At 41.5% G+C, this 14963-nt stretch overlaps 1 protein-coding gene across 1 annotated transcript in view; it reads left to right on the plus strand.

The window, feature by feature from the left end:
• The window catches only part of AOPEP (aminopeptidase O (putative)), a 546765-nt gene that overhangs the window by 20075 nt on the left and 511727 nt on the right, over nucleotides 1-14963 (plus strand). The window contains exons 2-3 of the mRNA XM_075828817.1: nucleotides 7106-7914; nucleotides 10798-10964. Coding sequence (XP_075684932.1) covers nucleotides 7157-7914; nucleotides 10798-10964 — 925 coding nt within the window. The 5' untranslated portion in view covers nucleotides 7106-7156. The remainder of the gene's footprint in view (nucleotides 1-7105; nucleotides 7915-10797; nucleotides 10965-14963) is intronic.

Below are 14963 nucleotides of genomic sequence, written 5' to 3' on the forward strand. Positions count from 1 at the left end.
GCTCAGAAGGGAAGGAGCGGCATTTGGCTTTTGGAGTGCAGATTTTGCTGGATTGGTTTCTGTTCGCTATGTCGCATTTGCAAAGCCCCTGTGGGACTAAAACAGTGGAAACCCCCTAGAAGTGAGCACATTTTGGAAACTATACCCCTCAAGGTATTCACCTAGGGGTGCAGTGAGCATGTTAACCCCGCAGGTGTTTTGCAGAAATTCGTGTGCACTCGATGTTGCAGAGTGAAAATGGGATTTTTTTCCATAGATATGCCAATATGTGGCGCCCAGCTTGTGCCACCATAACAAGACCGCTCTCTAATTATTATGCTGTGTTTCCCGGTTTTAGAAACACCCTACATGTGGGCCTAATCTTTTGCCTGGACATTTGACAGGGCTCAGGAGTGAAAGAGTACCATGTAAAATTGAGGCCTAATTTGGTGATTTACAAAGTATTTGTTCACAATTGCAGGGCTCTGATGTGGAATAATAAAAGAAACTACGTAGAAGTGACCCCATTTTGGAAACTGCACCCCTCGAGGCATTTATTAAGGGGTGTAGTGAGCATTTTCACCCTATAGAACTTTTCTATAAATGATTGCGCTGCGGATGGTGCAAAGTAAAAATTTCAATTTTTTCCTAGATATGCCATTTCAGTGGAAAATATGTAGTGCCCAGCTTGTGCCACTGGAGACACACACCCCAAAAATTCTTAAAAGGGTTCTCCCGGGTATGGCGATGCCATATATGTGGAAGTAAACAGCTGTTTGGGCATGCTGTAGGGTTCAGAGGGGAGGGAGCACCATTAGGCTTTTGGATCATGGATTTGCTGGGTAGTAGTTTTGTTTGAGTATTGCTGGTGTTTCAGTTTATAATGTGGGTGTACATGTAAGCTGGGCAGAGTATATCAGGGGCATAGTCAAGTGGGATAATAATTGGGTTCTTAAAAAAACTGTGAAATAATCCATAGATGTGTATTACGCTGTGAAGCAATCCTTTCTGCACAAGCCAGTGTCGCACTGATAAATGTCCTTCTTTGTCCCCCTTTTGGTCCACACTCCGCAGTTTGGGGAATTTTGTTGGGAAAGTATTGTCCTGGTATAATACGGGCACCCTCGCTTCCAGCAGATATGTTTGGGCCCTTCCTGGTTCCATAATTTTAGGGCCTTGATAATTCGCCTCTTGAAACAGAAGAAATGTTCCCCTCGGGCCTGCACAACTGCGTATTTATTATTTCCTGACTTATGGAAGCCTTAACTAATTTTATTTTTTCATAGACGTAGTGGTATGAGGGCTGTTTTTTTTTGTGGGACGAGCTATAGTTTTTATTTGTACCATTTTCGGGAACATGCGACTTTTTGATCACTTTTTATCCTATTTTTTGGGAGGCAAGGTGACCAAAAAACAGCAATTCTGGCATTGTTTTTTAAAGTTTTTTTATACAGTGTTCACCATGCTTTATAATCTACGTGTTAACTTTATTCTGCGTGTCAGTCCTATTCCGGCGATACCTAATTTATAGCACTTTTTTATGTTTTACAACTTTTTGCACACTAAAATTACTTTTGTAAAATTTTTTTATTGTTTCTGTCGCCAAGTTGTGAGAACCAGAACGTTTTTCATTTTGTCGTCAACAGAGCTGTATGAGGGCTTGTTTTTTGCGAGACGAGCTATAGTTTATATAGGTACTATTATTGGATACATGCGACTTTTTGATCACTTTTTATTCCAATATTTGTAGGGCAAAGCGACCAAAAAACAGAAATTATGGTATAGTTTTTTATGTTGTTTTTTTTCTTTATGCTGTTCACTGGTTGGAATAAGTAACATAATATTTTTATAGCTCAGGTTGCGGCGATACCAAACATGTTTGGTTATTTATTTTTTTCAATAATAAAGAACTTGATAAGGGAAAAAGGGCGATTTGTGTTATGATTTTATTACTTGAAACTTTTATCATATGTTTTAACACTTTTTTTTTTTTTTTCTTTTTTTTTTTACACTTTTTTTCAAGTCCTACTAGGGGACTTGAAGGTCCAACTGTCTGATTGTTTTATTTTCTAATACATTGCACTATCTATGTAGTGCAATGTATTCGATCTGTCAGTCATTCACTCTCAGCAAGGCCTCCCGGCGGGACATAATCGGCTTCCGTAATGGTAGAGCAGGAGGCCATTGTTAGGCTTCCTATTGCCATAGCAGCAGTGGGCAGCCCTATTTGCATGGCAGGGCTGCCGATCTGCTAGCAACCTCTAAGATGCAGCGATCACTTTTGATCGCTGCACCTAAGGGGTTAATGGCAGGAATCGGCGCTAGCTCCGGTTGCTGCTGTTACAGATGGATGTCAGCTGTAACATACAGCTGACATCCACCGCTGATGACGCCGGCTCAGCCCCTGATTCCTGTCGTCTACGGTTGCCTTTCAGGCTCCGCTGCCTGCGGGGCCTGGAAGGCTTCCGTGCTAGGCAGACTGGGAGGCCAGTATTAGGCCTCTGGTTGCCATTGCAGGTGCCGATGAGCTGCAAACAACTTAAATGCAGTGATCGCTTTTGACCGCTGCATTTTAGGGGTTAATGGCGGGGATTGAAGCTAATTTCGGTTCCCGCCATTACAGTCGGATGTCAGCTGTAATACACCACTGACATCTGGCGATGATGGCACTGACTGCGCCTCTAATAAAAGATTGACTTAGGGTTCAAGACTTACCATGTACCCTGGAGGACTTGATCTCATAAGTCATCAAAGTTGATTTTCGCTTTCGATAGAGGCTCCGGAAATTGGAACGTACTTGGCCAGTTCCTTGCTTGGCTTCTACATTTCAGAGACTACGGCATCCTGCTACAGCTGTATCCTCTGATGAACTCATTCACGTTCAATGTCTAAAAACGTCCTGAATCAGAAACTTCGTCGCTAGAAAAATATCTGTTTATGCTGTGCTGGTAAAGACCATTTTACCCGCAATTGTCCCAATGAGCTAGGAAACTTCTCTCCCTTGGAGTGTTTTTTAGCTGTCTACCTAAAGTACCAACTTCATGATTGACACTTTACTTAATTCAGGGTCTACTGCAAAATCAATTGAGCAGGACGTGGCTTAACAATAGAACATTCCACTGTCAACTTTGCCCAAACCACTCTACATTTCTAGTGGCTGCCGTGAAAAGGCATATTGGTGGTCACTAAGAGGTTAAGAAAATAATTTTTTATTTAACCCCTAAAGGACGTGGCCTGTTTTGAACTTCAGGGCGCAGCCCCATTTTACAGATCTGACATGTCCCTTTTATGTGGTAATAACTTTGGAATGCTTTTACTTATCTAAGTGATTCGGAGATTATTTTCTCGTGACACATTGTACTTTCTTAGTGGGGAATTTTTCTCAATTTGTTTTTGCATTTACCTACATTTGAAATCCTCTGCTTCTAGTTTTTATAAAGCTTATAAGTTTAATAGCATTTTTGCACATTTTCAATAAAATTTGCAAAATGTAATTTTTGGAGCACCACAGTTTTGAAGTAGCTTTTAAGGGCCTATATATAAGAACCCCCCCATAAATAACGCCATTTTAAAGACTGCACCACCCAACATATTCAGAAATAGCATTTAGTAAGTTTAACCCTTTAGGCATTTCACATGAATAAAAGCAAAGTGGAGGTAACCTTTACAAATGTAATTTATTTTTATTTGCAAATATTTAAAATGAATCCATAATTTTTTTTACAGAGCAGGTTTTAACAGAGATACCTAAGGCCTGGTTCCCACGTAGCGTAAGCGCTGCGGAATTTCCGCAACGGAATTGTGTGCGGAAATTCCGCAGCATTAACAGTAGCAGTGAAGTGGATGAGATTTAGTAAATCTCATGCCCATGCAGCGTAAACGTTAATAAATTGACCTGCGGTTGCAAAATTGAATTCCGCAGCATTCCAGTTTATGCTGTGTTTTTGTTTATTTTCTGTTGCGGGTTTTCCCCATTGAATTTAATGTGGATGCAAAACCCGCAACAGAAAGCCCAGTGTTGTGACAAAAATCGCAACTCCGGAGCAAACAAATTTATACTTACACAGAACAGGTAGCAGTCCGGCCTCCTGGGATGACGTTTCATTCCATGTGACCGCTGCAGCCAATCACAGGCTGCAGCGTCACTTGGCCTGCAACGTCATCGTATGAGGCCGGAACAAACGTCAAAGGAGGGAGGAGGGGGTAAGTATAAGCGCTTTTTTACCCAACAGAAATTCTGTCCGAAAAAACGCACCACAATGTGGTGCGATTTTTCTGACGGAAGGTGCTGCAGGTTACATGTCGGATAGCGTATCTGATTCATGGGAACCCGGCCTTTCTCAACTTTTCAGGCATCATTATAGGTTTGAAGAGGCCTTGAGGTGCCAAAACATAAGAAACACCCCGAAAAATACCCCTTTTTGGAAACTTCACCCCTTAAGGAATTTTATTCAGGGGTGTAGTGAGTATTTTGACCACACAGGAATTTCATAGAATGTATTCGTATCGGGCTGTGAAAATGAAAAATTATATTATTTCGAATAATATGTTGTTTTAGTTAAAAACTAGTCCTTTTTAAGAATTCAGGAGAAATAGCACTGCTGTTTTGGGCACATGGCATGGCTCAGAATGCAAAGAACGCCACCTGGCTTTTGGAGCCCAAATTTTGCTGGAATGGTTCTCTAAAGTCATGTTGCATTTGCAAAGGCCCTGAGGCACCAGTACAGTGGAAACCCCCAAAATGTGACCCATTTAGGAAACTGCATCCCTCAATGAATTCTTCTAGGGGTGTAGTGCGAATTTTGACCCCACAGGTGGTTCAGCGATTTTATTAGAATTGGGCTGTAAAAATCTTTTCATTATATGTAGTTTTAGCTCTAATTTTTCATTTTCAATAGGACTATAGGAAAAAAGCATCCCAACATTTGTTACACAATTTCTTCTGAGTACGGCGATATATGTGAACACACGGCAGGCTCAAAAAAGGAGCGCAGATTGGTTTTTGAAGTGCAGATTTTACTTGATAGGTTTTCGTAAGCCATGTTGCATTCCAGTACAGTGGAAACCCCCGAGAAGTGACCCCATTTTGGAAACGACACCCCTCAATGAATTCGCCTATAGTGTAGTGCGCATTATGACCCCACAGGTGTTTTGCCGAAATTGCTGGGCAATGGATGTCGCAGAGTGAAATTTGCAATTTTTCCATAGATATGCAATTTCAGTGTCTAATATGTTGTGTCTAGCTTGTGCCAGTGTGAAAAGACAGCTCTCTATTATAGTGTTTTTCTGATTTTAAAAAAACCCTACATGTGGCACTAATATTTTGCACAGACATATCACAGGTCTCAAGAGTGAAAGAGTACCATGCGCATTTGAGGCCTATTTTAGTGATTTACATAGCATTGGTTCATAATTTCAGAGGCTCTGAAGTGAAAAAAACCCCAAAAGAAATGACCCGGTTTTAAAAATGAAATCCCCCAAGGCATTTGTCTAGGGGTGTAGTTAGCATTTTGACCTCACAGGTGTTTTCCAGAAACTAATGAATGTTGCTGATTGAAAATTGAGATTTTTTCCACCGATATGCCATTTCAGTGCCAAATCTGTTGTGTCCAGCTTGTGCCATCGGAGGCAAACACCCCATAAATAAGCGGTTCTCCTGAGTATGGGAATGGCCCAAATGAGGTCATAAATTGCTGTTTGGGCACACTGCCAGACTTACCTGCAAACGCCGATGCTGCTGCAGAATCAAATGTAGCCTCTGGTGCCGATGTGTCCTCGCTCGTCCGACACGATGCAGGACCTGGGGCAGGAAGTGAGTGACGTCACAGCGTGATCTCTCGAGAACACGCTGTGTCTGCACTGCCAGAAGCTGGGCGTTGTTTAGAGAAGTGGATGATACTTCTATACACAACGCCCAGCTAGTAAAAGAAGTAAAAACGCCCCGATGTAACGAACACAATACACGCCCAGTTGTACTTTTACTGTAAACACGCCCAGTTGTACTTTAGAAAGCCTCATTTACATAAATATAAAAATGGTCATAACTTGGCCAAAAATGCTCGTTTTAAAAAAAACAAAACTTTACTCTTATCTCCATTGCAGCGCCGATCTGCTGCAATAGGAGATAGGGGTTGCAAAATCTGGTGACAGAGCCTCTTTAAAGGGGTTGTCCAGGAATACATTTTATTTCAATTTTAACTTTATTGGAAATGTTATTAAAATATGTCTAATTTAGTGTCTGCTTACCTGTGGCAGCTTTATCCTGTTCTGATCTGCAGTCACGTGACCGCACCCAGGGTAAATTTTTGATTTCCTGTGACGTACCGTGTCTTTGCTCAGCCAGTACTTCCGGCTGAGAAAGGCACGGCGCGTCATCAACTACATTTACAGGCAGTGGGCCGGGTGGATGTTTCATGAGCTCTTCAGAGCTCCGCCTCCTCTGGTCCCGCCGCCTGTAGACCTAGTTCATGACGCGCCGTGTCTCTACACAGCAGGAAGTGCTGGCTGAGCAAAGACACAGAGCGTCATCAATCATAGTACACACGCCCCTCCTCCTCCTGTCTCGTCGTCCACTCCTCCTTCACTCTTGGAGCTCCCGCATTGAAGTGCATGTGAGAAGGAGGAGGAGCGGAATCCCTAATCCCCGGCCACAGCGTTTACGAAGCTGTGGCCGGGGATTACGCTCCAGGAGAAGTCTCTTCCTTCACTGTCCATATATGGACACAGTGACGTCAGGGACTTCTGAAGCGGAATCCCCACCGCTGTGGCTGGGGATTCCGATCCAGGAGAAGTCCCTCACTTCACTGTCCATATATGGATAGTGAAGTGAGGGACTTCTCCTGGAGCCGTCCCCTACAGGAAGGGGAGTGACTATGTACAGGGGGGCTGTGTGGCATTACCTACAGGGGGACCGTATGTATGTATGTATGTATGTACAGTTATTCTCCAGTAATATATTAATAACATATACTAAAACCAATTTAGTCTAATAAAAACCTCTTCAAATTGTTGGTTAAGCTACACTTTTGCTATTACTTATGGGTAACCCTACCAGCACTGAGGGGGCATGCAGTATATAGATACAAAATCTGCAGATTTAATATATATGCATTTGTTTATTTTGCAGAAATGTTCCCTTCCTGCTAAAACCTTGACTGAGGTATGTGTGAAACTGAGGATGGAGCAAAATACAGATGACTTGCCACTGATGGCTAACACAAGTCACATTCTAGTAAAACACTATTCACTGGACCTTGATGTGTGCATTGAAAGTCAGACTATAATAGGAAGTATTGTTTTATTCCTTCAACCCAACACCTCTTGTCAAGACGTCAATACTGGAAAGGCTTACCCTTCTCAGCCCGGTGAGGCCTGCAGAGACCAGGCACAGGAGTCTTGTATCTCCTTATCACAAAGTAGTATTAAAGACTGCACTGTATGTTCTATAGGTGAGAGAGATACTTCTGAAAAGTGTGGTCACCATGGCAACCGGAAGCAGACTTCTGGGATTACTAGTTCAGAGGATTGCAATGACAAAGGGAATTATGGGAGTGGGGATTTTGTTCTGGTGCTGGACTGCTGTGATTTATGTGTGTTAAAGGTTGAAGAGGTGGATGTCACCAATGTTCCTGAAAAATGCATGAGTTCAACGCTGCCAAGTTGTGAATCTGAGCAGCACTTTACTCACAGCCATCAAATCCCACCTGAACTTGTTGCTTTACCTGTGAGTCGATGGAAGGAACAGCTATGCTATTACACACAGTGCAGCCGGGCACCAGGATGTGGAGGACTCCGTTTTTTTACTGACACTTGGAGCCTGCAGATCAGCAAATGTGGAGTAAATGTGCCCACAGATTTCCCTGCTGCTATAAGGATATGGTATAAGACCGCAGCAAGTGGGAGGTCCGTAAAATGGACCAAAGACCAAAGGGGAAGGTCAGTATTTGTTAAATAATGAATTACCAGCTACTGTCAACGTATACGAATATGAGACATCTAGCGTGACTAGATTCAGCTGCCATTAACACACCGTGAATATGCTTGGCATGCCTTTTATGCCTTGCTTAAAATATGGATCACAGCACAGAAGGTCAGATTTATAGCACGTTGGGCTCTAACAGGATTACATAGCTTAAGCTAGGATCAAAGGCGCTGATTTGCCACCCCTCTCTATTCAGACAACGCTTTTGAAGACGGGTATTTCAGGAAGCCCGACTCACTATACAGCTGTCTGCAAATGTTTTGAGATTGGCAGATGAAGATCCTTTCTCGTTTGAGCATTTGTGTTAAACACCTGTGTTTTATTTTAAATATGAGAGAGGTCGTTTTATATATTAGGTAGGTAAAGCACTCTAATACAAGGACGACCATGCAATTAAGATACTTATTCTGTCATTACAAGTTCAGAATTGGCCCCTTCGTTACACTTAGTTGACTTTAGGATGGGACTGCAGTGTTGTTGGCAGCTGTGCTGTGAGATTACAAGTCCTGCTAGGTCATGCCTTGTGTAGGGAGATCACTTCTAAAACATCATTTCAACACATATACACACGCCTGTGGAAATGTGTTACGATATTGTGAGTTGTGTGCAGCTAATGTCGATGGCTCTGTACCTTGATGTGCCCATCCCAGCAGCACCATCAATTTGCCTGAATGTCTGCCTTCGATACCAGACTTAAACATTGCTTCTATCTCTGGAAGCATCCCGTGAGTGAGGAAATCGTGCACAATTAGAACACCATGTATACTAGAATGTCATCTGTTTTTTGGCAAACAAATGGGTTTGAAAAATGGTGTGATATTGATTTTGGGGGGGAATAACATTAAAATCTTAAGTTGCTGTTCAGGAATCAAGGTTGGTATAAGCCTTGGCAAAACTCTGTATGAGAACTCCCTTCTCCTTTCTATTTCCGCAAGGCTGTATCAGTTGAGGCCCAAAAAAACATACAATATACGTTTGTGTCTTGTAAGTGCAATTGCACACAACCAAGTGCCACTCGGGACGGTTTTCATGGCACCCGATTGTTTTCACGGACTCATTCACTCCGCGAAAACTTTCCCGATTCTCCAATCCGTGGAAAGATAGGACATGTCCTATCTTTCCACAGATCACTGACGGGACTCGGCCGGCGCACACTGCCGTGTGCATCAGGCATAATAGTTTTTTTTTTGTTTTTTTTTGTTTTTTTTTATGGTAAATCTAAACAAAACATAAAAACTTTTATGAAGAGCTAGGTAGTCCATGCACTAATAAATTTGTTGGTACTTAACTTTTTGTGTTACTTTTTATTGATAAATATGACCATTCCTATTGCCTGTCTACTAAAGAAAAGTCAAACTTGCTCATGGGGTGTTCTGTATGGCAGCTTAATACTAAAGTAATTTGGCCCTACTTAACTAATTGTGACCAGAAATGAATATGCAGCAAGTGGCTATGCTTATATTGTCACCAGGTCCCTCACAATTAGGCCGGATTCACACAAGCGTGTTTGGCCGGGATATATGGTCCGTATGTCGGCAGTGTTTCCCGGACCGAACACGCTGCAGGGAGCCGGGCTTCTAGCATCATAGTTATCTATTACGCTGGCTGTCATTGCCTCGCTGCGGGAAATCTGTCCCGTACTGTAATCATATTTTCAGCATGGGACAATAGTTCCGCGGAGAGGCAGGGACACCTAGGGTCACAGATAACTATGATACTAGGAGCCCGGCACCCTGCAGTGTGTTCGGTCAGGGAAATGCGGCCGACATACGGACCGTATATCACAGACCGAACACGCTCGTGTGAATCTGGCCTTAGGGTTTGGGATATATATGTGACTGGCATACCTTCCAAGCTTCTAAAAGAGAGCGCAATAGCAATGTCTGGTACGCATGGTGTGCCGCTGCAGAATTTTAAGACTTTGCCTCCTCCCTAGCCACAGTCAAGAAAACACTGGCCAAAATTGTAGATAAATATAGCACCATAAAGTACCCAGATAGTGCTATGAAGGGCTAATATAATGCACACTACCCAGATTGTGACATGCCAATACCTAATAATACCCTGGCAGAGCCTACAGTTTTGAAGTGTCCATATAATAAATAGTACCCAGATGGTGACAAGCAATGCCCAAATTGTGCAATAGTCTGCCAATAGTTCTTCAGGCAGACCTTCATTTTTTAAAGAAGAATCGGGTATATTGCATGGAGATTTTCTACTGGAGTCTCACAACATGAACAAAGGGGATTTCATTCACCGAACAGAACAGTTTGTGGTTTCCAAGGAAATTATTATATCTAGAAAATGCAAAAGTCAAATTGCTCAAACAAAAGTTCCTACAGTGAAGGATTTATGTGAAATGTGTTCCTTCTACTGTAATGATATCTAAATATATTAAGTGGAAGTGACTTATGCAGTCAATTGTCTAATTACACTAAACCGGTTCATGATCCAGCTTCTAATAACCATTACCATAGACTTAATTCGCATTAGTCAAACTATATTAATGTTTCTGAATGTTTTAAATGCAAATTCACAATATTATAACGTGGTCATAAACAACTAAAGGTGTGACAAAGATTAAGTTAGAGAATTGTAGCCTATGTAGTAAGTGATAAAAGTGCTTGTTATATAATATTATTTTTGATCCTATATTTAAAATTTCACTATGAACATATGGATAATGCAGATTTGAGTAGAAATACCGATGCATGATTGGATATGCTAACTTGAAATCTTACGTTTTCGGGAAAATATATTGAGCATTTGCTGTGAAATTATGAAATCGTATAGCTGTAATGAAATAAAGTTATTGTTTTTTGTTTTTTTACATTTAGGCCTTGTGTTTATACTTTTGGATCTCCTATTAACAACAGGGCTCTTTTTCCATGTCAAGAGCCACCAGTGGCAATGTCAACATGGGATGCAACTGTCCGAACTACCAGTAACTGCATTGTATTAATGAGTGGAGAAAATGTTGCTGCTCCAAATTCTTGTGGACAAGGTGAGTGATTAAAGTGTTTGCAGTCATGCTGTTGTAGTATTTCAGAAATGTTTTCTGTAAAACGTCTTGTCAGGACTGGCCCTTTGCAGGAGCTGCTGCTTTGTCCCTTCGTTCTAGGATATGGTGGGGTCCTATTGGTTGTATCTCCACCAGTCAGATAATCAAACCGAGCTATAATAATTCATATTTAGAAATATTTAAATGGTTCTCTTTTAGGGAATTTGCATCTAATATTTAAGCTGACAAAACATGTATTACAATAATTTGAAGAGAAGTCTTGTTTTCTTTATTGTAGTTTCTGTTGATAGCTTCCAACCTTCATCCCTCGGCTTTATCACACAGATATCGGGCAAGATGAAAAATAAATAATTTAAAAGCCATATCGTTGTATTTATGGGATTCTCAACATATCTATTCCGCCAGTACATTTAGTACTAGGAACAAAAGAAATGACTCAGATGTGGCAACAGCTTTGCTAATTTAAGGTGCACCGCCACATAAAGATGATCGGTCCGGAAACGTTTTCAGATGTCTCATAGGCACATAGGCCCACACTTCCCTGACTGTTTTTTTTTTTTTTAACAACAGTCTAAGGGTATGTGCGCACACACTAATTACGTCCGTAATTGACGGACGTTTTTCAGCCGCAAGTCCCGGACCGAACACAGTGCAGGGAGCCGGGCTCCTAGCATCATACTTATGTACGATGCTAGGAGTCCCTGCCTCGCTGCAGGACCACTGTCACGTACTGAAAACATGATTACAGTACGGGACAGTAGTTCCACGGAGAGGCAGGGACTCCTAGCATTGTACATAACTATGATGCTAGGAGCCCGGCTCCCTGCACTGTGTTCGGTCCGGGACTTGCGGCCGAAATACGTCCGTCAATTACGGACGTAATTAGTGTGTGTGCACATACCCTAAGTAAAGGAGGTAGTTGAAGTGGCTTGCACCAAATGTATTTAAAGGTGCACGCCTCTTAACAAATTTGGCCATTATGACATGTCAAATAGGCAGAAAACTAACCCCTTGGAGGCACACAGTGTTTTTTTTTTTTTGTTATTTTACCATTGTCACATTTCTTTTTTTCATCGACAGCTGTATGATATACTACAAGTAGTATGTTTTAATAGGAAGTGGGGAGGAATCCTCCAGCTCACCTGACACAATGGGACGTGTCACTGATAGCGCCCGGTATCCTCGTGTCGGCACACGATGGGAAGCAGCGAAAAAAACAAGGAGTGGAATCCAGCGCTGGGTAGAGTAAAATGGAAACGGTTTCCAAGTTTAATGGTCAAAGTTCAAAATAAAATCCAATGCAATGAAGTCCTGGTGTGGAGAAAGTGAGGGGGAAGTGTCCTCAGAGCCTACGCGTTTCGGACGGCTTCAGCGTCCTTAGACTTGGCTGTAATGTTACATTACTGAAGCCGTCCGAAACGCGTAGGCTCTGAGGACACTTCCCCCTCACTTTCTCCACACCAGGACTTCATTGCATTGGATTTTATTTTGAACTTTGACCATTAAACTTGGAAACCGTTTCCATTTTACTCTACCCAGCGCTGGATTCCACTCTCTGTTTTTTTCGCTAGTATGTTTTAATGGTACCATTTATTGTACTGAGATTTTTTTTTTTTTTTAAATTATCGGTATCCCTTGTGTAGGTTTAACCCCTTAACGACCAGGCTTTATTTTGGCATTAATGACCAAGGATTATTTTTAGTTTTTCCACTGTCTTATTCCAAGAGTCATAATTACTTTTTTTTTTTTTTTATGTCAACATAGCTGTATGATGGCTTGCTTATCGCGGGACTAGTTGTATTTTTCAACTGCACCATTTTTGGCTGCATATAATATATTGATTAACTTTTATTTTAGAATGGAATTTAAAAAAAGCTATTCCAGCATTGGTTTTTCGCTTTTTATATTTATGCCATTCTATGCGGCGTAAATAACATGTTACCTTCATTTTATGGGTCGGTACGATTACAGGGATACCAAATATGTGTAGGTTTTATGTTTTTCTGCGTTTGCACAATAAAACCCCTATTTTTTTAATTGTATTTTTTTTTAAATGACTTGTTTTAATCGCCACATTCCAAGAGCCGTAAGCCCTTCGATGTAGCCATATGTTGGCTTGTTTTTTTGCGGAACAAGGTGTAGTTTTCATTGGTACTATTTTGGGGTGCATGGGACTTGATTGACTTTTTTATTTTTTTGAGGGGGATGGAAAAAAGCAACACATTTTGCCATTGTATTTTGCAGTTCTTTTTGTGCACCATTCACCCATAGGTTTTATTATGTGTATATTTAACTATTTAATTTTTTTTTTCTTAGTCCCACTAGGGGACTTTACAATGCGAACTTCTGTCCTCAGATATAATGTATTGGTATACTTAGTAGGCCATGCCTTTAGGCAGTTATGGAAGGCATATCTGGGGGCTTTTGTTAGGCCCCTAGCTGCCATGGTAACCCATCGGCTTTCCGTGATCGCGTCACGCGTGTGCCGATGGGGTGACAGAAACTATCGATCGCTGCCTCTAAGGGGTTAAACTGCCGAGTACTCTCCAATTCCGGCAGTTAAGGCAGGAGCCTGGCTGTGTATAATAGCCGTTCTCCTGACGCTGATCCTCGTAGGTACAGTGGCAGTACCCATGAGATCAGAGTGACTAATATAGCCATCATGATGTGGGAATTAGCGCCTGCTTGTGATGGATATATCCATCGCTAGTCGTTGAGAGGTTAACCCCTTTAGGACGCAGCCTGTTTTGGCCTTGTGGCACAACCGATCTTTTTCAAATCTGACATGTCACTTTATGTGGTAATAACTCCGGAATGCTTTTACCTATCCAAGCGATTCTGAGATTGTTTTCTCGTGACATATTGTACTTTATGATAGTGGAAAAATTTGGTCGATAAATTCAATATTTATTCGTGAAAAACACCAAACTTTAGAGAAAATTTGCATTTTTCTAAATTTAAATGTATCTGCTTGTAAAACAGATAGTAATACTACACAAAATAGTCACTAGTTACCAGTTCCCATATGTCTACTTTATATTTGCATTGTTTTTTGAACATCCTTCTATTTTTCTAGGACTTTATGCTTAGAACTTTAGCAGCAATTTCTCACATTTTCAAGAAAATTTCAAAAGGCTATTTTTACAGGGGCCAGTTCAGTTCTGAAGTGGTTTTGAGGGCCTTATACGTTAGAATCCCCCAATAAATCCCGCCATTTTAAAAACTGCACCCCTCAAAGTATCCAAAACAGCATTCAGAAAGTATTTGAACCCTTTAGGCGTTTCACAGGAAATAAAGCAAAGTAGAGGGGAAATTTAAAAATTTGTCTTTTTTTTTTTTTTTGGGCGAAATTCATTTGTAATAAAAAAAATTGTGAGACACAGAATGTTTTACCAGAGAAATACAACTCAATATTTATTACCCAGGTCCTGCAGTTTTTAGGAATATCCCACATGTGGCCCTAGTGCCCTAATGGACCGAAACACCGGCCTCAGAAGCGAAGGAGAACCTGGTGGATTTTGGGGCCTGCTTATTTTTAGATTATATTTTAGGCACCATGTCGAGTTTGAAGAGGTCTTGTGGTGACAAAACAGTGGAAACTCCACAAAAGTGACCCCATTTTGGAAACTAGACCCCTCAAGGAATTTATCTAGGGTTATAGTTAGCACTTTGACCCCACAGGTATTTTGCTATATTTATTGGAGTTAGGCCTCATTTACACGAGCGTGTGCGTTTTGCGTGCGCAAAAGGCACTTGACAGCTCCGTGTGTCATCAGTGTATGATGCGCGGCTGCGTGATTTTCGCGCAGCCGCCATCATAGAGATGAGTCTAGTCGACGTCAGTCACTGTCCAGGGTGCTGAAAGAGTTAACTGATCGGCAGTAACTCTTTCAGCACCCTCGACAGTGAATTCCGATCACCATATCGAGTAACCTGTTTAAAAAAAAAAAGAGGTTCGTACTTACCGAGAACTTCCCGGCC

Source organism: Rhinoderma darwinii, chromosome 1, assembly GCF_050947455.1.
Source record: "Rhinoderma darwinii isolate aRhiDar2 chromosome 1, aRhiDar2.hap1, whole genome shotgun sequence".
Lineage (NCBI taxonomy): Eukaryota > Metazoa > Chordata > Amphibia > Anura > Rhinodermatidae > Rhinoderma > Rhinoderma darwinii.